This window comes from Antechinus flavipes, chromosome 3 (assembly GCF_016432865.1).
Source record: "Antechinus flavipes isolate AdamAnt ecotype Samford, QLD, Australia chromosome 3, AdamAnt_v2, whole genome shotgun sequence".
NCBI classification, from domain to species: Eukaryota; Metazoa; Chordata; class Mammalia; order Dasyuromorphia; family Dasyuridae; genus Antechinus; species Antechinus flavipes.
This window is the reverse complement of record NC_067400.1, coordinates 317,989,231-318,015,491: the sequence shown is the minus strand read 5'-3', so window position 1 is coordinate 318,015,491 and position 26,261 is coordinate 317,989,231. Positions and strand designations below refer to the sequence as shown.

Here is a 26,261-nt window from a genome sequence, read left to right as displayed (position 1 = left end):
ATAAATCTCTCTCTGACCAAAAGCTTATAAAAAATTTCAAGAGTTTGGAAAGTAAATGACCAATTAGAAATTCAAAAGATTTGACTGGTTAAAAAAAACCCAAACAAACAAACAAACAAACAAAAAAGCAAGCATTTTTCTGAAGATTTTGTAATGCTAAACACTGCTCTTCCCCTTCAATTTTGAAAATTTGATCTTTTAGAATAAGCTTTTTAATAATGTTTTTATATGAGATTAAATTAATTTTATTATGGAGATGAAATTTTAGCATTAGTATATGCTAAGTGAGAGGAAACACAGTGAAAAAAATTTATAAGATGGGATATTCAAACAAACGCACATTTAATTTTCTAGACATACGTAATTCTAAGACCTGCAACAATATTAACCACTATGAAAGTTAATTCTGAGAGGCTATAGGTGAAAACTTCATCATCTTAAGGCCCACCTGGTATTGATTCTCTTTGAAAACTTGTACTAAAGACTTGCAATTGGTTTCCAAATGCATATTCAGAGCTTCTCCAGAAAACTAGCATAAGCAAGAACTTGTGTTCAATTTGACCTGGTGCTAAGTTAGTAAGTGGGATTGGCAGAGAAAACCTTTAGTATTGATAAAATTACTCCCGAGGCAAGCAGGGAAGGGCAGTGATAGGGATCAGTTTAACTTTATAGTCCCACCCTTTGTGAATGTAATGGGTAACACCATCTTGTTGTGTCCAGTTAGAAAACCAAGTTAAGTCAAACCCCTGAGGTTACATTTCCCCTTTAAATCTGCCCATGGCTGAATCCCCTTTGGATTAGCCCTCCATGATGACATTTTGCCTCATGGTATCTTTCCCTTCCTCCTTCCCCAGGCCATATGGTATCTTTACTCTCATCCCTCCACCATGCCTCATGGTATCTTTCTCTTTCCTGTAGCTAACTAACTTTTTTAGGATGCTAAACTCCTCTATGGATTTAGCCTGCCAGTTAAAGACATACTCCAAACCTAATGGCATATTTCTTTTCTACTGGTTAATTGTGAATTCCACTAGGGAACTTGTACTTTTCATTGTTAATTTTTAAAACTCCTTTTCTTGCCATATGCTCTCCCAACTCTATTTTATATTTACCATTCCTGGTGCCTATTTATCTCTTCTTTTTGTCTGCAACCTTTTCTCCTAAATAAACTCATATTTTGCCAAAGAGAATGGCCAGTATGAATTCTTCATATAATTAACCCTAACATTTGGTGCCAAAATCCATTGTTTGGTGCCTACATGCATCTCATCATTTGGTCCTGAACTACAAATACATCATTTGGTACTAGGAATTGACACCCTGAACACATCTAATTGACATACTTCAAGAATTCAGAAATACCTCCAAGTCAACAATGAGGCATGAGAACAGGAATGATGGGGTACAGGGGATGGACTCTCCAAAATATTAGGGATACAGGCTGGTGTCATGAGATGTCTCAATAGAATTTGTAGGCTCAGAAGATTATCTCCAAATCAATATGCAAAGATTTTATTATTATGCAAGTCAATGGCAGGCTAATTTACAAAAAAAAGTTAATGAAGAAATTGGGGACTAATAGGTTTATACAAGAGAAATAACTTCCATTGTCAACATTTATAGTTTGGTCTCCAGAATGGATAGAGTAACTGTAGAAATTCATTTAGACCCCACTGCAACAAAGGCTCACTTAAATTCAACAAAGGCCCTCTTCTGTCAGTGTCCCTCCCTCTGGCCTACTTAGATATCAAGGACCAGGTCTTTTGCTGGGGTCTAATTTGCCCCATTAGGACTTGGAGGAGGAGTTATACAGAGCCATTATCAGACTCAAGGATTTTTATAAATATAACTGCATAAAATAAAAGAATGCCCTTATACAGAGAACAAATAAGAAATATTTCTAACTTCAAAGTGAAATTCTAAATATCAATTTATTTTCACATCAATTTCCACAATTCTACGTTCACAATTCTATTTCTAATCTGTAGTCCATATATATATATATATATCTCACCTGCTCAATTTTCTGTCTATGACTAACCTATTTTGGAAAACCTCTTGTCCTTAAACTTAAATATGAATGAAGTTAATATCATTATATTACATTATAAAAACTAATTGTTAATTTGAAATCTACCTTTTCTCTTATCTCTGTTAAAATCCATATCCTGAAAAAGTCAGTCTCTGAAAAGGATGGCTGAGTGATAAGATTTGCTCCTATCTCCTAAGGAACATGCTAGTTAACTTTGGGTAAGACCTTACCCAATTAAGACTAATTTCTTAAACTAAAAGATATAGATTATTTGCATAGCTGCTAACAGAATTTATATTTATAAACATATATACACACATATACAGAAATATGTACATATGTGTGTAATATACATATGTATATATGTAATATATGTATATTATGTAATAAATAGAATTTATAAATGCCTATTGAAGTGGTTAAAAAAAAAGGAACCAGAAGTAGTAAATAGAAATAGATTTGGGAAAGCAATAGATTTAGGAGAGCATAACTGTAAAAGAATATTATAAAAATATTATATTAGAAATTTGGTTCATGGCATAAAGAAATTATGTCAAAGGCACTCATCATAGATTATAAAGATTTGCTATTTTATTTTACATATAAAGCACACTAGGCTCAAAGAAATAAGACCAGGTAAGGCAGTCATACTGAGTGAGACATTTGCTTTTTGGGGTATACAATTTTAAAGTATCAGGGGAGAGGAAGCAGAATCTATCAAAGAAGGGAGAAGAACCAGGGAAAGTTGGAGAGATAAAGGCAGGATGAAGAAGGAACCAAGTAGAATCTATTTGGACACAGAATGGTCTAGACATGCTAATCAAGCAGTCTCAGAGAGGAATGAGACAATGGAGGCTGATTAAAAGTTTAGCCTCTCATCATTCTATACAAATACAATAGTCTGGGAAAACATACTGGATTATGCTTTATAAAAGAATAGTGATGGGCTTTTTTTTTTCTTAAAGCAATTCCTGGGAATAAACTAGTTTAGGGTGTAAATCACCTACTATGTACTAGGCATTGTGCTAAGAGCTTTATTTTTCTCATTCCATCAGATATTCACCAAAATCCTGGAGATGCTTTTGAAGGGAGTGCAGCTTCTAGGAGAAATATAACAGTAATTCTGAGGCCCACAGACTTTAAGAGTGTTATTGTTCTAACAATCTGTTAATCCTGAAGTCTCCTAACTTTAGGAATACCACAGTATAGTCCTAGAAACTTTGAGAATTGCCAATAACCATCTGCTGGCCAGTGATAACAGGGTTTCTGAGACAAATGGTGAGATGCTTACCAGACCACTCCTCGGTCCTACCTCTGGGCCATAACATTAGCTTATCAGTGACATGAAAAAAACAGATTTTTCTGTCTTTTCCTAAAAATTTGTCTTCTTGCTCTTGGTTCTTGGCTAAATCCTTTTGTAACTTAGTCCATTTCAACTGGCCTTACAATAACAATAAACTTTGCCCCATGACTTGGGGATGAATTCAAGCCTACAAAGTCTTGTGAGACACTTGGTAATAGCAGTCTGTGATCCCAACCTTTTGGGGTTTCCTTTTGAACCTCAACATTATTATTATCCCCACTTTACAGTAAAGGAAACTGAGCCCAACAGAGATTAAGTGACTTGTCCAGGCTTGCATATGGGGATCTTCCTGACCCAGGTTGGCCATTCTAACCATTAAACCACTACCTGGTGTTAGAAACTAGGTGGTGGTGGGATATTGGAAAGCACAGATCTGGCTCAGTCATTGACTTGTATGACCAGAAGCAAGTGACTTAATCTCACTGGGTTTTAGTTCCCTAAACTTTAAAATGTGGCGCACAATGTGGAGTTCAAAATGGAATAAATGGACGTTTTTCAGAAGACTGTAGTAGAAAGTAGAGTGAACCCCAAGTTTCAGGAATTCACGTGATCCCCATGAAGCAGAATCTGCCCCACCACATCAGCACTGCTCAGGCCAAATAAGGAAGTGTTGTACACTGGTCAATATCCCCTTCTGTGTTTCTGAAGAATTCAGTTCATTCAATGAATTTAAAGACCAACAGGATAAGGGGAGGACCTGTGGCTTTTCAGCTGTATAACCCAGCTTCTGCTTCCACCTTGGTGGACTGCTCAGTGGGTGTGCTGGCCCACTTCTTGCAAGAATGAATTAAGGCTTTCTGTTTGTACCTGGAACCACCTCTGAGAAGTCAATTTAAGTTAGGGGAAAGGGGGTCTAGTACTCCATCCCACACAGTTTTATGGGGGCTCATTCTGGGATCCCATGACTTCCCAGAAAGACAGTTGGGGTTCTGATAAGGGAACAGGCCCTCATTGAGAGATTTTCTCCAAGTCCTTCGGGTCAGACTTCCAGCTTCCCTTTCTGTGAGGTATAGGCTGAGGAGGAGGCACTCAGTAAAAATAGAAAGTGAAGTCTCTGAAGAAGCCCAACTATGGGCCAAAAAACAGTCAGGTGGCTTCTGCCTGCATAACCCAGAAGTAAGCACTGTGTGCTGTGCCTGTGCCCTCGGACTGTCCTTAGGGTGAGCAGGGACCCTAGGAACACTGGGGTCTTGCTAAAGCTTAGTGATCCAACCAAAGAGGGGATGCCTAGTAAACTAGGAAGAAGTTCTGATAAACAGCACAGAGAAGGGGTGCTATGGGTGACTGCTTGGCGGAGGATGCCCCATCAGATCTGTTGATCCAAATTGAGGTGTGGGCTCTGTGTTTTACTGGATCACTAGTCATTAGACTGGAGCTGCTCTCCCCAGAAGTGAAGCCTCATAAAATGGGAAAGGAGCAGTTCAAGCCCAAATCTTTGGAGCGAAAATCTAAAATACTACTAAGTAGTCCAATAGGTAGCTGGCAACAAAATTGGAATTAATTCCCAAAGTATACAAGGAAAGATGAAAAGTAAATGATAAAATAGTGCTCTCTTGTTGAGGAGGATGGGGAATAAAACATTGAAGAAGAGATGATTTTGCCAAAATATAGGTCTCCTGAAGATTGGGTGTGTCAGAAGTTAAACTTGTATGTAAATGGAAAAGATCCTCTAAATCCAGAGGAAGTAGTTGATGCAAACCTCTGGTTGCCCAAAACTTATCTCTTTCTTTCACAAATAAAGAAAAATGGGAAGGGGAAGGCAGAACAAGAATCAGTCCTGCCATACCCATGGGACCCTCTTCTCTCCCTCCCTCACCCATATGCTCCTCCTCAGGTGAGAGCCTGCTCCCACTGCTCCATATTCAACCCTTTTTGGCCCATGAACGAAGGAGAGAAAGAAAATTTATTCAGTTCAGTGAAATTTGTTATTTGAGATATGATAGTAAAAGCAGTTTTAAAGGAGCTCTAATCAAAGCCCACTAAAAGGATATATAAATTGTAATCTATTTGTACTGATAGTGTTAACAGAAGATTTAAAAGTCTTGGAACTTTAGGAAAACAGAAAAGCAGTGAACTGCTACTTTAAAAACTCTGGCAAAAAACAGCCTGCTTTTGAATCCAGAATCAGACTTTTGAGGGCTCTGTCAGTAAAAAACTGATACTTTTGTCCTTTCGTGGCTCACAAAAGAGAGATGGTTTGTGTGAACTAGAAAATAACCAAATGGTAATTCAGTTTATCTGGGACAATGAATTAGAATTTAGAGAATCTGATGATCTAAAATTGTCAATTTTAAAATCTGTTCTATCTCAATTTTAACAATTGTCTTATTTTTTATCTAAAATAAAAGGGAAATTTAAGGGATTAGAAATCCTTCCTGAGATCTTCCAAAGCTACAACAGCTTGGGGACAGAAAAAAAAAAAACTAAAAGAAGAAAGTTTATTTAGCCTATCCCATTTTTATACTATTTTATAAAGTAATTTAGGAAATTAGTATTTTCACATTGCTAGAAAATTAAGAGGAAAATTACAGCTAAGACTTTTTTGGTAGAAAAATTCTAAAATTGTAAGTTATTTGGGGTTACTGACATCTTTTTAAACCTAAAATTGGTAATTACTGTGCATGGAACAAGAGGAATGAGGTGAAAGCCTTATAATTCTTCTTCACACGTGGGGAGAGGTATCAAACAGCCCAGCCCATGAAAACACTAAAAATAGTTGGAGTGGACAACAAGAAAGGTCAGCCCCTTCCCTGGGGTCTCTGTCAACTCCTCATAATTTGTAAGCTTGCCAGTTTTCTTGAAACCATCAGGGTAAGCAAGGTCATTAGCCTTGAGAAATGAGTCTGTTTAGGATGTATACTTCCTAAACAAGCAATGTTTACTAAGAATCTATAAGCTTATTTAATGATTGATCCTTTGCAAAAGGATGAGTTTAAACAAATAAAACATGTTAAACAAGATTTCCTATGTGTGAGTCCCGGTAAACTTTAAAAAATAATGTATCTAGCCCTAAGCTGCAATTAGTAGAATTTGTTATTAAAGAGAAAATCTCTTGGAGCAGTGATATTCTTTTAGGTTTTGAATTTGACTGCCTGATCATTAAGTCAGTAACACCATTTGAGAGAAAAGCAAAAAGTTACTCAGAAGGATATCTTCCTGAAGGCATAGGTGCCTGCCGTAGGCAAACATCTCATCTGGGCAAGAGCTGGGAGAACAACTTTAGTCTCTGCTCAAGGTTGCTTCCTTCTGACTCAGTTTTCCATTTTTCCCACCTGATTATTTCTGAGTCTGGCTAGGAGGTAGAATTGTTATTCAAGATCTGTTATCAAACAGAGCTAAAGATGCTTTATCCTATCATGTATGTGCTCTCAGGCTGAAGTTTGAAAGACCTGTTTTGACACTATTATCGTGTCTCTGCTTTTTCCTCTTATAATAAATTTCTATAATCAGAGCAAGTGGTCAGTAGAAACCATGAGCCCAATACAAGTATCCCAGGGAAAATGCTATGGTTTTCTACCTTAGATCTTAAAGACACTTTTTTTTGCATACCACTGCATAAAGACACAATTTCTTTTTGTCTTTGAAGGGTCAAATCCAGGGGAACATAACCCCCACCAGTTAACATGGACAGCCATGTCCATAACACAGAGGCAGCTCAGGACTTCCATGACAGCCCCCATATTTTTGGATAGGTTTTCCAGTATATAGATGGATCTGTAGCCCAACCTGAAAGGCTTCTCTGGCTGCAGCCACACAAACCCCTAACTTGCTAGCTTCCTGGGATGATGGTTTCTTTGTCTAAAGGCCCACTTTGCTGATCAGTCTGTTAAGTATTTGGCTCATGAATGAACTCCCACTTCTAGCACAGAATTTGTTATTTCCTGAATCTGCCTCTAAGAAATAGCTCCGTACTTTCCTGGGCATGGCTGGATTTTGCAGGTTTCTCAAAGAAATATGGTGTCTTTGAGGTGACCCTCTTGCCTTAGAGCAGTGGCTGCATAGTCCTTCTAATTGAGGAAGCCTTTAAATTCACCCTAGGTCAACTCCCTACCAGGTTCAGAGCATTTTTGCCCTCACTAAGCTTTAAAATTAGGGAAAGGAATAAGAATGAACATCTATACTGACTCCAAATAAACCTTTCATGATTTGCATGCTCATGGGGCTACATAAAAAGAAAGGGGACTTTTGACAGCAAAAACAAACAAATAAATAAGTGATTCCCCCATTAAACATGCAGGGAGAAATTCTACCATTATTGCAAGCTGTCCATGGACCTAAAGAGGTTCCTGTTTGTTATGTTTTGTAAAGAACAAAAGAAGAGGGATTCATTTCAGGCCAATGGAAACAGGCTTCAAACTGCTTTTGGTTTTTATGGACTTTACTCACTGGGCAAAAGCCTTACCTTGCAGGACTGAAAAGGTTCAGAGTTGTTGCTAAAAGAAATCATATCCACTTATTATCTCTACTCTGCCTGCCATCCTCTCTACCAATGTTTAATGCCTTTTAAACATTATGGCTCTTGCATCCTAAGCCACCTGAGCACTCCTTTCACTGTGTATAATGAATGCCACTGGTCTGCCCATTTCCCCTACTCCTTTAAGGAGACAAAAGGGGGGATTTTGGGGAAAATGTTCTTTGGTATTTATCCTAGGAAAAGCTCTGTGGATGTGAGACATTTATGATAACCTCATTTATCCCCCCAAGTCTTCCTCTGGATGGGATTCCTGGTTACTGTCCCCAATAACCCCCATACTAACTCCACTTTTTTTCCTTTTTTGCTCATATTTGTTCCCTGCATTCTTTAATCTACTTATAAGAGTTATTTCTTCCAGACTCCAAGCCATGAAATTCCAACTATTTAGGCAACCTGAATATCACCTGCTACCTGATTCTGAGCTTCCCTGCCTCCTGGATGCTGCTGCTGCTGCTTACAAGTCACCTGTCTCCCCTCCTCAGTCTGGACCCCTCTGGGCAGGGCCAGCTCTGCGCCCTTTGTCAGCCTGAAGCAGCTCCAGAAGATGAGACCTTCCTTCCTTTGCTCCAAATGAATTCGGGTCTAGTCTGCTTAAGGTGGGAATGATGAGATACAGCTCCTGGAGATGTGGCAATGGCCCTGAGGCCACCAGGTTCCATAGATAATGCTGGCTATTAAATATCTATCTGTTGGTCTGTGATGGCGGAGGGGGGCGTCCTGAGACAAATGATGAGGTACTCTTCCTTTTCCACCTCTAGAAGCATAAAATTCAGTACTGAGGGGAATCATAAAATTGGCATATTGATGATATAAGGCACTGGATCTCTTTGCCCTTTTCGTATGAATTTGTCTTCTTGCTCCTATTTTTATTTTTTATTTTTGCTGAATCCTTTTGGAGCCTGACCTGTTTTAACTGGTATTACAATTGCAATGAGCTTTACCCCTTGACTCAGGGATGGGTTCAGGCCTGCAAATTCTTTTAAGATACCTCTTGATGCCAGTCTGTGACCCCCAACATCCCTCTGAACTTCAATATTTGGTGGCCTATTGTTGTCCTGTTAGGATTAATTCAATCCAAGTTTTTCTTTTTACCAGGAAAAGAAGGAAGTTGTCGGTTATTTTATTATGTGATGACTTAAAGAGAAGTTAAAGAAGTATAGCTATATCTCTCACCAATATGGGAGCTACAAATGGATGGGGGGACACTTGGCCAGACAGATGGGTGGGATACTTGGGCCCAGGATGGAAGCTGAGGGTAGAACTCCTTTATATATTCTGAAACAGCTAAGAAAATTGCAAGCTGTAGTTGAGATTATCACTAATCAAACTGCCAAAACCTTGGATCTACTAGCAGATCAAGCCACTCAAACTAGGGAAGCTGTATTATGGCACAGACTCCTGCCAGATTACTACCTGGCTGAGGAAGGCAGGGTCTGTGGGAAATTAAAGGCCCAAGTTTTAGGAAGTCCTGCACTACCCATCAGTACTGTTCAGGCCAGATAAGGAAGCATTGTTATATATTGGTCAATAGTCCCTTCATGTTCCTTTAGAATTCAGTCCATCCAACGAATTTAAAAATCAACAGGATAAGGAGGAAGAGAACCTGCAGATTTTTGGCTATATAATCCAGTTTCTGCTTCTGTACTGTGCCACACCCTGCTGGACTGTCCAGTTAGTGTGTTGGCCTGCTTCTTGCAAGAAATGATAAAGGCTTTCTGTTTGTACCTGGAGATGCTTTTAAGATGTCAATTTGGGTAAGGGGGGGGAGGGGATCTAGTACTACATTTTGCAACAGTTCTAAGTTTCTATGATTCTAAGGTAAAAAAAAAAAAAGAAGAAAAGGAGTGAGAAAGAAAATTCTGAAGCTGTTTTTTTTTTTAAATTAATAATTCATTGCCTCAGGGAGCTGAGGTCTCCAGGGAAAATGCCCTGGGATTAACTCTGGTAAAATAGAGGCCAAAGGAGGATACAAGAAAAAGGAAAATTTTTCAAAGGGTGAAAGAAGTTTTGCAGTTAAAGAACTTTTAAACCAGCTATTGGGCATGGATGGGTAGAGATTAAATAAGTGCATAAGAAAAGAACTTGAAGTGCTTCTAAAGGCTCACACAAAAGACCAGAACCTTAGACTCAGAACGCTGCAGGTACTGTCCGACAGGAGTAGTATCTCTAAAGAGACTGTGAAGTATCAGTGATTTCATTCATTCATTCATTTATTTGTGAAACAATTGGGGTTGAGAGACTTGCCCAGCTTGGATCTGAACTAAGGTCCTTCAGACTTCAGAGCTGGGGTTCTATCCATTGAGCAATTTAGCTGTCCCTTCAGTGATATCATTTTAAAATGTATCAATATAACTTTAAAAAAATAAGCTTGCCGCAGAGAATACAATTCTTAAGGATTTAATTTTCATTATTAATAATTAAAGAAACAAAGTTAACATAATGTACATTACATCATAATGTACAACATTATGTACAAGTTGAGAGAATATGGTCACTATATTCAAAATTTTTCAAAGACTTAAAAGAACAGATAAATTATCTGACACTTTTCTAGCATGCTTAAATTTGAGTAAAATGTAGACCTAAAGAATGACAACTATTATGTTTTTATCAAAATGTTGTCAAAAGAATTTTTGGCTACAGAACCATACAAATTAAGAAGAGAGTAAATAGACTGATAAAAGTGGAAGGGATTCCACTCCTTATATAGCCCAGAAATACCTTCCACAGAATCACTGACAGATGGTCATCTGGCATCTATTATAAAAACTGCAGTGGCAGAGACTTTAACAGATTCCAAGGTACCTTATTCCATGTGGGCCAGCTTAGTTTTATGTTGTTAATTTTTATATTGAGTTAAACTTATTCTCCCTTGTAACTTTTATTTCCTAGTCCTACTTTTGTTCTCCTACACAGAAGGAATCTAAAAATTAGTTAAAACTACTTTGCCATTTATTTTAAGGGTCGTGTCTATGGAAATATATATGATCAAAAAATATATATGGGATAAAAAAAATCACTGTAGTAGGTAAAAGTATACTTGATTGAAATAATTATAAACCAAGCCACAAGTCTACTTAAGAATACCCTGATTCTTAATTTGGGTTCCAAGGATAGATTTCAGAGAATCCATGAATTGGACTGTAGGAAAAAAAATTCTCACTTTCACCAACATCTAACTGAAATTTAGAATTTCTTTCCATTTTAGCAGCACAGTAATATTAGAATTCTATCGACTGCCAAAGGGGTCCATAACACACAAAAAAACTTAAGAACTAGTATCTCCGAGCAATCTATTAACATGTATTTGTGATTATGTTCTGAATGGTGTTTTGGACAGAGAGGAACTAAAGAATTGATCCCTGAGGCACTCTCTGGGGAGATCTGAAATCTGAAATTAAAGTTATGCCAAACCTCTGAAACCCACCCTCTGTAGAGGTCTATAGTAATCTCACCTTGCTAACTCATGTCTCTGAGGTTAAATTTTCCTTAAAAAAAAAAATCTACTTATGGGCCAAACCATGGTTGCTGCCCTCTTTTGGGTCAGTCCACCATGGCACTCTGACTTGTGCTCTTCCCCTTCTCCCATACCCTGAGGTATTTCTCCTAACTCCACAAAGCTTCTTAACCACACTTTTCCTTATAGCTAACTAACTCTTTTAGGGTGCTAAGTCCTTTTCAGGATTTAGCCTGCTAGCTAAAGGACATACCTCAATCTCATGGGGTGCTCCCTTTCTACTAGGTAATTGTGAGTTCCACTGAGGAATTGTCTTTCACATGCTCTCCCAACTTTATTTCATATTTGCCATTCTTGGTGTCTATTGCACCTCTTCATTTTGTCTGTAACCTCTTCTCCTAAATAAACATTCCTTTTGCCAAAGAGAACAGCCATTGTGAATTCTTCATATGACTGAACCCCAACCTTTGGGGTCTACCATCATCTGGTGTCTACATCACCCACATCAAATTGGTGCTCAAAACACATCATTTGGAAGGACTCAAAGAAGAGCTCAAAGCATCAAAAAGGGGAATCTGGGGAGAAAATCTGATGTTCCTGACCCATAGCTTAGTTTAATGCTTTTCATGAATTTCTATGTCTAAAAAGAATAATCACCTAGTGGCCAACTTCTGCTGAAGAGCCTTTCTGAACTTGACCAAGCATGCTCCTGGAGATATTCAGCCAGTGACCAGGCTCATAATCAAAGAACTGACAAATTGGTAGGTATTTCTGATGAGGTCCAGAATGATGGGTGTGGTTGGCAGAGAGAAATCGGAGCACTGACAGAATTGTTCCCTGGGGCAGGCAGGGAGAAGGTTGTGAAGTATGGGCTAGTTCCTTGGAGGGCCTTGGGGTCAGCCAGAGTCAGAATACATCAAAGTCCTTGGTCTTTAGGGGGAGAAGTGAAAGAGGCAGACTGTGAAGCTTGCCAAAGATGTCTCCTGGATCCTGGAGTCCAAAAGTCACCAACTTCTCTCCTCCTCTACCTACCACAAAGTGATTCTGACCTCTCTCACCCCCCACCCCCCCCAAACCTTGCCTACAATTATCTTAACACCAAATATTCAGCAAGCACCAATGGTGAGAAGAGCCATTTATCCAAACATATGCTAACAGAGTAATTGTCTCACATCTAATAGGTAATTAGCCTTAAATGCTGGTTGTCTGATTCAAGTGCACCTATTCAGAGTTCCAGTCCTCTAAAGAAGGTCTGATAGAGACCAAACCCCTAAGGCCCCCTTTATGGAGGTCTTGGATAGCCCAGTTATGGCCTGCCAGAAATTCCAGTCATATTTCTGAGGTTAAATTTTCCCATTAAATCAGTTTATGGTCCATGCCATTTCTGCTAGGATTAGTCCATCACAACACTATCTTATGGTATCTTTCCCTTTATCCTTCCTCCATGCCTTATAGTGCTTCTTCTCAACCCCACTTCTCCTTACAGCTAGCTACTTTTTTTTAAGGCTGCTAAATCCTTTTTAGGATTCTGATGAATTTGGCTCTTTTCAACAATGAGATGATTCAGGCCAGTTCTAATAGACTTGTGATGAAGAGAACACTCAGAGAGAGGACTGTGGGGACTGAGTGTGGATCACAATACAGTATTTTCACTCTTGTTGTTTGCTTGCATTTTGTTTTCTTTCTCATTTTTTTCCTTTTTGATGTGATGTTTCTTATGCAACATGATAATTGTAGAAATATATATAAGAATTGCATGTGTTTAACATATATTGGATTACTTGCCATCTAGGGGAAAGGGTGGGAGGGAGGGAAAAATTTTGGAACACAAGATTTTTGCAGGGATGAATGTCAAAAATTATCTATGCAAATGTTTTGAAAATAAAAAGTTTTAATAATAAAAATGCATTTCAAAAAAAATAAGAACTTGTTTTTTCTATCATTAATTATTAAAACCCCTTTCCTTGATATATGGTTTCCTGAGTATTTATCATTTTTTTAATATTTATATCATAAAATGGCCACTGTGGATTTTTCACCTGACCAAAACCCAACATTCAGTGCTTCTCCTAAAGCACATCACCTGGTGACAATCAGCCACATCATTTCTGTTTCATTTGTGGAGCCATTACACTTAGGCTTTAGTACCACTTAACTAAATAAATAATATTCTAATGATATGATACAGATTCCAATACTTTCCAATTAAAACTAACAAAGAGCTTGGTTACTGGCGTGAAGTAATTTGTTATGATAAAAAAAAAATCATCACTTAAAACAATATGCTCTAATTTTGTCTAGTACTTTGCTTACAGTAAGCATGGTTCAAAGAAAACATTTCTATCTATCCTTATGTACTAGGAGTTCATCATCTGAGAGATATACATTAACATAAATTGGAAATACTAGAGAATGAATTATTTTAGCAATGCTTTAAAATACAGAATAAAAACATTCAACCAATACACAAATGTACAGTAATGAGGTCCTAGGTTACTAGGTGAGATTACTAGGGGTACTTCAGAGCCTGAAATATTGATAAAATTACTTTCTGAGGGAAGGGCACTGATAGGGATCAGTTTAACTTTATAGTCCACTTTCTATGGAGGCTCTGAGTAGCCCCACCTGGCTGTTTCCAATCAGTAATCCAAATTATGTCAAACCCCAGAGGTTACACTTCCTCAATAAATCTGTCCATAGCCCATGGCCTGACCAGCAATCTCAACATTTGGTGCTGAACCCCAAACATATTAGTAAGATTACAGGATCAAAGATTGAGAGCTGGAAGGGATCTTGAAGATCGACTCTCCACTTTTTTTTTTTTTTTAACTCATTAAAAAATGGAAGCTAAGAGATGAAATGTCAAGTGGCAAAGATGGGGATTTGGGATCCTCTGACTCCAAGTGCTATGGCCTTATTATGTACTGGACTGCTTCCCTATAATGATATTTTCATTCTTATTTGAAGTCATAGCTAAATGCATTTTAAGGGGTAGGGAATAAAAGTAGTACATAATGTGGATGAAAATCAGGAAACCAACTTGTGTGAGTGTTTTAATACTGGAGGCACGAGAGAACTATCCAATCATGAAGGTGCTGAAATTTAGATCAGACACGGATACTAGAGTAGCATCCTTTGAATTTTTGCACATAAGTCCTACTTTAAAGAAAGATTGGAGGCAGAAGTGGGATAAGAAGATGAAGGAAATTTTAAACAGATGTGTCTGAATTAAGTTGAGGAAATGGACTTACAATTAATAAAGGAATATGTAGGATGCAAGGGAAGCACTCAAGTGAAATGGACTTACAGTTAATAAGAGAATATATAGTATGCAAGGGAAGCACTCAAAGGAAGGCTTTAAAACTGAAAGTAAAAATATTATAATGGCAACCATGAGAAAAACTGGCATAGCTATCATTTTAGGCATTTGTTATGTTTGCTCTAATGTTCCATATAGGCCAATCTGCTTTAGGACAGATTCTTAAATATGGCGAGAGAGAGAGAATGTTTTGTCAGTACTTTCATTCATTTGTTAAAACACGATAAGTTGATTGCTACAAAAAAGGGGAAGAATTTGCCTTCTTTGATTGTAGTAACAAGCTAGCAAATAATTACTTATGGTAAGGTTCATCACTTACACCATGGTGTAAATGAAGACAAGATTGTTGATGTGATCCCTGTGTGGACCAGTTAGCTTTGTAAAAAGCAGTAATTCATTTCCAACACTAGAGACTATATCTTAACTATTGCCAGTCATTCATCAAATATGTGTTAAAGATTACAAGGGGCAAACTTAAATAATGTACAAAAATTCATCACCTCTAATAGATAAACAACATAAAGGGTATGTGTTTCTGAGTCATAGCAAAAGACCCAACTTTTATTTATAATGTAATGTGGAGCCAAAGGATTAATTTCTGTACTGGAAAACTTGTGATCATCCAATTAAATTTTGTTATATCAACAAATTGGGAACATAGAATCTTGACATTTTGAAGCATGACATAAGTTTCTATAAATTAACAGTAGGATAGCTATTAGTTATATAAAAAGAGGGGCAGCTAAATGGTTCAATGGATAGAGCAATTGGTCTGGAGTCAGGAAGACCTGAGTTCAAATTCAGAATCAAATACTTAATTAGCTATGTGACCCCAGGCAAAAGTTGTTTGTCTTAATCCAGGGGAGAAGGAAATGGCAAACCCTCTTCCCCCCATCAGTATTTTTACCAGGAAAATCCCATGTATTTGGTGCACTATGGTCCATTGGATCATGAAGAATTGGACATAACTGAGCAATAAGCCATTAGCTACATGTATTAAGTTTCTTTTCCTGTCACACTAAGCATAGGATGATAAGAACTAAAGCTAAAAAAGATCTCAGGGGTCATCTGATTTTTCTTACTATATTTAGAAGTTGAGTGAGGCCATATAAATTATTAATGGCAGAGCCAGGATCTGAACTCAGGTCTTGTATCTCCAAGTTCATAGTCCTTTCCAAGGCATCACATTCACTGATATAATTGAGATAACAATTACGTGTAATTTTTGTAAAATATGTCAGAATATTTCCAGTAATAAATAGCTTTACGTGTGGGTAAGAGCTCAACCTGAGGATAGTTACTATTATATACTAAGATGTGTTTTTTACATTATAGCAAAAAGCTAGTAAACAAATTACTAAATTAGTAAATAAATAAAAAGATTTTTCCTGCTAAATTTCTTGTTATTTTTGACTGAAGAAATCATCTAGATATACAACCACACACTTTGCCCCTACTTGCTTAACAATAGTGCTTAAAAAAAGACTTTTCTGGACAATTTTCTTTCTTACTAGACCCAGAAAACCTGAAGATGTATTTTAAACTACTAAGTAAAATCAAGAGATGACTCTAAGCACTTAGACTTACCTTAAGAGTCTACAGAAACTCCGTCTGTAGCTTAGTCGCTGGCTTGCTGCAGCTACACTAGGGGGAAATGGAGGCCGAGTTGGAAAATATGCAATTGCTACAAAGAATGTCAGGCATACAATTCCAAATTCTAAAAGAAAGAGAAACAAAAGAGCAAAAGTGATGAAATAGTCACTATGCAACAATTTCAGATGTCAGGTACAGCATTTATTATTGATTCCAAGCATCTATTAAGTACTCATTTCATATTTACTTTTTGACCACAGGAGCTAGAGCTTCAAAAAAAAATGTAGGCATGGTCCCTGTTCTGCAAGAATTTGTACTCTAATTAAAAATGAAAACTTAACAATGGAAAACCTGAACATTCAGAAGACAAAAATTCAACAGCAAAGGAAAGAATGCTGCAGTGCTCTCAAAGGGCTGGCACCATAGTTTGCTCACAATCAAAAATTTTATTCAAGTTCACAACTTATTGTTCCTCATCTTAGAGAGGTGTGTACTTTCTTCTGTGGTATTAAATTAGGGAAGGAGAGGCATTCCCAGAATCTGCCAAACTTTAATCCTCACTATTACACCAAGAGACCCAAAGTTTCAGGAGCTTTTTCCTTACCTTCCACACCAGTTTAATTTTTTTCTAGCTTTTTTTTTTTTTTTTTTTTTTTTAACACAAAGCGCATTTTAAACACATTCAAATAACTTATGCTTTAAGTTGGAGTGGGTGCATTTCTTTGTGGTATGTTTTGCAAACTAAGAGTATTTGCAATATGGCTTTCTGAAGTCTGTACATCTATACAGGGGCAGATGAATCTTATTTAACTGCTGCTACTACTACTTGGCAGCTAAGTGGCACAGTGAAGCTAGGTCTGGTCCTGGAGTCAGGAAGGCCTGGATTCAAATTTGCCTTCCCTTACTTGTTGTGTGACTCTGGGAAAGTCACTTAACCCTGGTGGCCTCAGTTTCCTCAGTTGTAAAATGAGCTGGAGAAGGGAAATAACACTCCAGGATCTCTATTAAGAAAACCCCAAATGGGATCATGAAGAGTTAGAAAAAACTCTTAAATGATTAAACTAAACTAAAAGTAACCAAAAAAACCTTTCACCTACTACAAGTTTCACAACCACCACCACCATCACCACCATCTCTATCACTACTCCTACTACTAAGCTAAGCACTTAAGAAATATTATCTCATAACTATATAAATATATATACATATATTGGATTTAACATATACTTTAACATATTTAACATGTATTGGACTGCCTGCCATCTAGGGGAGAGAATGGGAGGAAGGAGGAGATAATCTGGAACAGAAAGTTTTGTAAGGGTCAATGTTGAAAAATTACCCATGCATATGTTTTGTAAATAAAAAGCTTTAATTAAAAAAAAGAAATATTATTTCATTTGCTCCTCACAACTACTGGGGAGCTAATATTATTCCTATTTTATAGAACAGGAAACTGAGGCAAACAGAGGCTTATTATTTGCTCAAAATCAGGCAGCTAGCAAGTATTTGAGGCCAGACTTGAACTTAGGAAGGTGAGTTTCCCAACCTCCAGGTCCAGTGCTCTGTGCACTATGGCGCCAACAAGCTATCCTCACAAGCACTTTTCCCCTTTATTCTGGCTTCTCTCATATAGTAGAGATTGCTATCTTCCCCCCACTACTGAGAAATAGAAATTAATTTCCTCCTGTTTGGGTTCACTCTGGGTACCAGGTTTTCTTTCATATAAGTAGTACTTCTTTGCACTTTGACTCATTTGCTGGACACGACAGATTAGAGCATTAAAAACAGGTGAAATAAATGAGATAAAAATATGGCAAAAATAAATAGAATGTAGCTGTAAAAGGGAAATCAACTATGATTCTAGGATGGTTATATATATATATATATATTTTAACCAGAATAAGTTGCATTTATTAAGTTAATAAAATTAAAATAGTAATTTATAAAAAATTCAGCAAAAACATTTACTTTCTGTCTCCATTTCATTTTCTCCAGAGATCTATCGTATCTAATTTTTCTAGTCTTCTATTTACCTCTTTGACTTCTTTCTTATTTATTCTGTGGTTTGATTTATCTAATTCTGAGAGTGCAAGGTTGAGATCTCCCACTATTATAGTTTTGCTGTCTATTTCTTCTTGCAGCTCTCTTAATTTCTCTTTTAAGAATTTAGATGCTACACCACTTGGTGCATATATGTTTAATGTTGATATTGCTTCATTATCCATGCTACCCTTTAGCAAGATATAGTGCCCTTCCTTATCTCTTTTAATTAGATCAATTTTTGCTTCAGCTTGATCTGAGATCAGGATGGCTACCCCTGCTTTTTTTGACTTCACCTGAAGCATAGTAGATTTTGCTCCAACCTTTTACCTTTAACCTGCATGTATCTCCCTGCTTCAGGTGTGAAAAACATTTACTTTCAATCATAAGACAAAACTCTGAGGCATAGAAAAACCTGTGATATTTGCAAAGGTCTGATAAACAGAGGAAATTCTGAACAAAATAGAAGGGCATTTGAATAAGAAATTAAGATAACAGTAATAGGATATGAAAACTAAGTTAATCTAGATAGGCCTATTGCAGAATAGCCTTTTTCCCCCAAAGACTAACTATATCCTACAGATTTCTATAATGTTTTATAATGTCCTATAATATCAAAGAAATTTTATTTTCCCCTTGAATGCAAAATGAAGGCATTTCCTTTTCTAAACATGTTTTACTTATGCTTTTTATTTTTAAAAAGTACTGCTGTTGCTTTCAGAGTATTCCCTAAAAACAAAACAAAACAAAAAATACCCCAAACCCAAAACAAACAAAAAGAGTATTCTTCCTTCAAAAAAAAAAAAAAAATCAAAGAAACAGGCCAACAAATGGCAAAGTTGATCAAGTACATATCATATTCTATGATATAGCTTTATAAACTTCTCAGTACAATGGTGTATACCAACCATAATTCAGTCCAGTTAGCCAAATGGACAAATTAGTGTAAAAATGAATATTAGCTAACTTAATCAAGACATGGTTGCTAGTAGGTCTCTGTATACATAGACTTTTTACAAGTCTGCTCTTTTAGCAAGCTTTCTTATCAGGATTTTAGAGTCAAGATTAATGACTGTACTGATCTGAGTGCTAATATCTTTTAGTATTATTTTTCTTTATAATCTTTGTATTCATCCAATACACTATTTTCTTGGTTCTTGGTTACGTCACTTATTTATTTATACCAGTCTTCACAAGTTTTTTTACTTGCTACCTCTTTCAAAGAAATTATTTTGTATTTCACTGACTGACCATAATTTGGCTACTCTCTAATTTATGAGCACTTCCTTAATTTCCAACATTTTTCTGTTTCAAAAAATGTTTCCAGAAATATATTTTATATTTAGGGTGTTTTTCCCTTGATCTCTCACCTCCTTGAGTATATATACACTGAGTAGTGATATCAATGAATAGGCCCAGTTTGGTAATTTATAGGATAATAACAAGGGCATTTGCTTTGATGAAATTATAATTTAAAGACTTAGAATCTAAATCTATAGTACTATGGAGTATTGTTACTAGCATCGTGAATGGAGTTGTTTTTTTGTTGTTTTTTTTTTTAAAGCATGGTAATAAGTAAGGATTATTAATTTCCAACTGTGCTGAAATAGAATAGAGTGAATGTATTCTGAAGGTCATGATGTGAAGTTGAGCGAGTAAGAACAAAGATTCTTTATCATTTACAGCTTGTAGACTTCTATAATGAGAATTGGCACTCAAAATGATGGTACAAAAGCACTGTAAGAGTTAGTCATATTCTTTGAAAATAAAGACTAAATTATATTATAGATAGTCTGGATATTTTGTTTTATTTACATATACTTACATTTTAATAATATTTATAATATATTTTATTATATTCTGATTCTTTTGAAAGCTGATAATCCAAATATTTAATGGCTTAATAGGGATATTTGGTTAACTCCTCATTTCTTCATAACTTAGGATAAAGGAAACTTATTCCTTATTTAAAAAACAAACTTTGAATTTCTAAAAGTTAGATATAGTTAAAACTTTCATAAATTACATAACATAAGCTGAAGAATAATCCATATTATAAGAGCACTGTCCCTTCAGAAATGAGTTGCCCTAATTAGGAACTCCTATAGTTCAGCATATCTAAGTGTTTATTTACAACTCTTTAATTTGGTAGGGAAATTTAAGGAAGGATGAAATGTTAAGAATCATTGCTAATTAGATAACAATCAGAAATGAAAATAACAGAAGTCAATGGGAAAACATGATTTATGAAAATTAATTTTATAAATTACAGTAGTTATATAGGAAAAACACAGAATAGAAGGAAATGCACTGGACCAGAATCAGGACACCTGGGTTTCAATCGTGGCTCTGTACTAAATAATTATGTGATAACTTGCTCTGGCTCTCACATTCCTTGATTATAAAATAAAGACCAAAGGGATGAGACTAGATCAGGGATTCTTTTTTATGTCCTGGACTCCTCAACAAATCTAGTAAAGCCTAATGACCCCTTTTCATAGTAATGTTTTTAAAATACATAAAATATGTTGGATATCAATACTAATGAAATACAGTTAATATATTCTTAAAATATCTTATGATCTCAGTTTAAGAGCCCCTGCAAGAGATGACTGTTAATTTCCTTTTTTTTTTTAAAGAAAATACTGTTCATAAAATGAGAGAAACCTATACAACATTTAAATATAAAGCACTTTATTCAAGAGTGCAATTAAGAAATGGATCAGTTTGAAGATTTACTGTTAAAATTATATATACTTAAGTTAATATTAAAACTTAAAAAAACAGATGAAGTCCAGAAATATGGTTGTGATAAGAAGCAAGTCCGTGATTACAGATAGCTACACGACTAACTATATCTTTCATGTTCTGTTGGAATACACGGGAGAGCTGTTGGAATACACAGGAGCCACCTGGCAGCGGCTGCTAGAGTTCCAACCCAGAATGGATCTCTTCTTGTGAGAGGATGATACAAGGAGACTGAGAAGCAGTTGCTGTTTTCTGACTTCTCTGACTGAGAGGCCATTGTGGTCTGACTTCTCTCCTCTTCCCTCTGCCTCCAATTTATCTCATTCCCAATCCGCAACACCTGTGTCAGCAAAGGCTGTCCTGCAATTCCTATCACATCTGTGGAGGCTCTTGGAGAATTGATTTGCCCCTAAACAATGTTCAATACTTGAGAAACGACTGTTCAAATTCTAGTTTTAAAACAGGATTTAAACCAAAGCTCTGTCAATGGTGTTGCAGTATGGAGAGTAGAAAACAGACAGGGCTATACTTCAGTCAGGGACCAGATTTCTAATTCTGTCTTGCTTCTGAGCTATGGATGTGTCCTGGGAAAGTAACTCACGATTGTTATGAAGATCAAATGTGATAATATATGTAATTCACTTTTCAACCCTTAAAGCACTATATAAAAGGGAGCTACTACTATTAGTACTCCACTAAGGAGTTCCATAAAATGTCATTTTTACTACTTATAAATTACATTAAATATTGCAGTAATACAATTTTATGCATTAATTTTATTAATTAATTTTATGTATTTTAAGGGCATGACTAGACTTTCAAAATTTTGTTTAGTTACTTGAAACCTCTGTGTTTATTTCTTCTTGCCTCTTATGAAAGACAGCATGGTAGAACACACAGTGAATCAATTGTGCTGTCATGATCCCCAGGTTCAGATGTGCTACTTAGAGGAGGGACTTTGCCAACTTCCTTTTTGATCTCTTACACACAGGATTCAATTCCATAGATTTTTGTGCAAATCAATTAAGAAAATGAATGGGAAAGTGCTTTGCACCTGTAATGTACTAATAACAGAGTACTATTACAGAGAAAAGGAAAGCAATTTCCTTAATTAAATTTATAGGTTAAGTATGGTCATGCAAACTACTTTTCTATATTTCAAGCTGGCTCTTTGGGAGGAAAGGGAAAGGGAGGAGAGAAGAATATAGAGGAAAATCTAGGTGATGCAAAAACAAAACATCAAAGCAAAAAACAAAAACAACTTTGTTTTAAATTTAAAAATGAAAGGTAGATGAGTGGAAGAAAAATAAAATAAATTATGTCAAGTTCACAGATGATTATCTAATGACTATTCTAATTATTGTTTTAGTTTAGAAATAAATCATGGAAATACACACAATTACTTCACTCTAGGCTCAAGAGAAATAGGTGGCAAGAAATCTTGAAAATCTAGCATATCACACAGTGAAGCAGGATAAAAAAACTCAAATTCTTGATATTCTACAAGTTGTAACATCCAATCCCTATACATTTCTCTCTGGATCCATGTGTTCTACCTAGAATCTATGTCTAGATTCTGACCCTAGTAATCACCTCTAGATAAGGTCAACTGAATGCATAAAGGTTCCTGTGCTATACAACACAGAGCTGATCCTTTGGCTTTCTTCTAGCTCTTTTTTTATTTGGTGGTATGATTTTTCACAGCACTGTCAATTTTTGAATGTACACTTATCTACTCAAGTCCATCTTGTGGGACAAGCTTATATTGTTTCTTTTTACATCACCGTTGCTCTACAGTAACAGAACTCTGTTGTTCTATAGTGCCACAGAGTTTTATCATACTTTGCCAATTTTAAAAATTTTGCTTGGTTTTTCTTTTGCTTTTTTCTTTAATTGTTTCTCTCCTCTTATCCTGTTGTTGTTTGTGCGATGTGTTAGGAATCAGGCTCCTGCTCATTCCCACCCCTGAGATCAGGATGGTAATCCATTTTTAGTTACCCACTCTTCTTGAGCACTATGCCAAGGAGCCTACTCATTCCTGGTTTCTCTTTTTGAGTAAGATGACTTTATTTTGTGCATTGATCTCAATACGTCCTTTATCCTGATTAGCCATCTTGTACATATTGGTGTATGTACTGGTTTTATTGTGCATCCAGAAGCAATAAAAAACCTAATTTCAAAGGACAGCCTTCTGTCCTCTCAAAATGACAGTTGGTCATCTTGTACTAAAAGTGCTCATGATAAGCACTGGCAAAAAAATATGACCCTCAAAATAATTGCAGCTTATACAACCATATCTGTTGCAGAGAATTTGAAGGTGGAAAAATTCTTTGTACTTGATAAAACCCTCTAAATTAAATCAACTTATACCTTAACATTTTATGACTTCAATGATGAACATCAGAAGTTTTTAAAAATATGAATCTGGAATAAAATAAAAGAGGTTAAAGACCTGGGGCTACACAGATGTCTCATGTCTACATATAATAAATATTTCCTTTGAGAAAAGAGCTGGAAGATTAAATATGTTAGAATACAAAATTACATTTTTAAAATGGACATTTTTACCCAGATAATAAAACTTATTATTAATATTGCAGTCATTTCCAAATCATTTAATACAGTGGAAATACTGATGTTAGAGCAAATATCAAAATTAATTTTTAAAAATGAGAAAAAGATATATGCAATTAAAACAACTTCAATCAAACCTATTTAAACAAGCTGTTTACACAAACAAAGGAAAATGATAAAAGAATACACATTTCAACAGCTGTTACAATTATATCAATATTATCATTGCTACCAGAAAAGGTGTGTCAATTTTTTCTTCCATAGGTTAATTTGCTAGTTCTGTGACTTTTCAAAACATAAAAAAACTTTTCCCTGAATTCTGTTACCCTAAAAGTATTAGAAAGTAAATTTTCTAAGAGTATGAATTCTCTTAACTTTTAAAATATGTATTCCTATGCTCAGAAGTACTTAGCACAGAGGAAGCACTAAATAAATATTTTTCACTCATTCATTTCCTAAAGACATTTAACCAGTGTAACTAAAATGCCAGAAGGACGTGATAAATGTGATATGTATTAAGAAGAACTGCACATATTTAACCTATATTGGATTACTTGCTGCCTGGGGTGAGGGAGGGAGAGAAAGAGAAAAATTTGGAATACAAGATTTTGCAAGGGTGGATATTGAAAACTATCTTTGCTATTTAGACTATAACATGATAGTCTTGCACATGCTGAATAAATGGCAATGAAGAAAATGCAAGACAAATAGATGAAAGTGAGGTGCACAGTTGGATTACACCTAGTGTACAAAGAAAAAGCCTATACTGGAAGGGATATGATTTTGTGGATATGCAGATAGATTCTCTTTTTTAAATGTTTTATTTAAAACTTAAATACAAAATGGAAAAAAAAATAGAAAAAGAAAAAAATTAGTCCTGCACAGGAGAACATAAGAGAAGATTCAAAATATTCAAGAAAACCTATACTATACGTTGCATTCAGAACTGTCCATCTTTTCTTTGCTTCCTTGAAAGTTTTCCTTTATTTTCTGCTGTGCACTTTTTACTTTATTCAGAAATAGGTTCTTAAGATATGTGAGAGAAGAAAGGATATGTAAGACTTTTCAGGCTTCCCTTCTACCAAAAAAAGAAAGAAAGAGAAGGAGAAGGAGAAGAAAAATAGGACAGAGAATAATAATTATTAATCTATATGTTTACTTTCACAACACTAAAAAAACTTTTAAGTACACGCAGGGCATTATTGATGAAGTATGAAATGGGAACAAGAAGGGTTTTGTAATTGATAATCTATATATTACATCTTGACTGAAAGGTTTAAAGAATAAACAAGATTCCCCAGTCCTTAGTATTTACTGAATATTAAAAAAAAATTTGAGGTAGAAGAAACTACTATCTGGGCAACAAAGTGCTTTCTACATGTCAAAATACTCTAAAAATACTTGAAAGATGGAAGGATGAAAATTTTCATTAGCCTCTTATTGAATGAAATAAAAAAGAGGAAAATGTATGCTCCAAATATATCTACCTGCTACATATATCTCCTTACTCCAGTTCATAATTCATTTAGTCATCAATGTGATTTTCCTAAAGCACAAGTCTGGCCATGTTGCCCTCCTACTTAATAAATACCAAAAACTTCCTATCATCCCCAGGGGCAAACACAAAATCCTGTTTCTTGTTCAAAGCCTTTACAACTTCCCCACATATTTCCAATCTTCATACTTTCTACTCCTCCAAAATATTGTGATACAGAAACAATTGTTTTCTTAAAGTTCCCTGAATATGACACACTACCTCATGTCTTCCAGCATTTTCTCTGGCTGTGCCTCATCTTTCGGATGATCTTTCTCCTCATCTCTTGTCTTTCTTAGCTTCCCTGGCTTCCTTCAAGTATCAGATAAAAATAACATCTTCTCTTTCAAGAAGCCTTTTCCAATTTCTCTTTAATTTTAGTATCTTTTCTTTTTTTATCATGTATCCTGCATATAGCTTGGGTGTACATAACTGTTTGTATACTGTCTTCCCCATTGAACTGTGAACTCTTTGAAGGTAAGGGACTTGCTGGAGAGGGCTGAAACTATTGAGTCGATGCACTGAGGTCAGGACTGCCGAGCACTTGAGGTTAATTACCGATTGGACGATACTCTATGGGCATATGCTTGGAAAATGGTCCTTCCCACTATCCTGTGCTGGCTTGATGATTGGTTTATAGAGGATTGTAGGAGGGACTAGGGGGTGGAGTAAGACTAGCCAGAGTCACTCTACGCGGTTGTGGAGATTCTGCTTCCATCCTGTTCAATCCTGCATCTAAAGGCCAAGAATAAAGACTAAGGACTTTTGCTTATCCTGACTCCGCCTGATTCTGGAGTGTCCTTGGTGCTTGCCTTCAAGTCCCTTCTTGATTTCTCTCAGCAGCACAGTGACCAGCAGATAGTGGGCACTTAATAAATGCTAAGAAACTGACTGTTTCCTTAGTGGCTATAAACATGCCCATGACTCCCTTATCTTTAAGAAGCCCTCACTTGACCCAACCATTCCTATTAGTTATCATTCTCTATCTCTCTTTGCTTAAATAGTTAAACCCCTTGAAAAAGCTGTCTATAAAACTAGGGACTGACCAACACCTAACAACTTATATTAAAATAAGGTCAAAATGGGTTCATGATTTAGACATAAAGGATACCATAAGCAAATTAGGA

General features: G+C 36.0%; 1 protein-coding gene across 3 annotated transcripts in view; it reads right to left on the bottom strand.

Moving 5' to 3' along the window:
• Positions 1–26,261, bottom strand: part of SLC49A4 (solute carrier family 49 member 4) — a 199,767-nt gene that overhangs the window by 117,927 nt on the left and 55,579 nt on the right. For all 3 annotated transcript variants that reach the window (XR_007951904.1, XM_051985412.1, XM_051985413.1), the window contains exon 4: positions 16,233–16,362. Coding sequence is in view for 2 of the 3 variants with exons in the window: in XM_051985412.1 (XP_051841372.1) it covers positions 16,233–16,362 (130 nt within the window). In the remaining variant the exon portion in view is untranslated. The remainder of the gene's footprint in view (positions 1–16,232; positions 16,363–26,261) is intronic.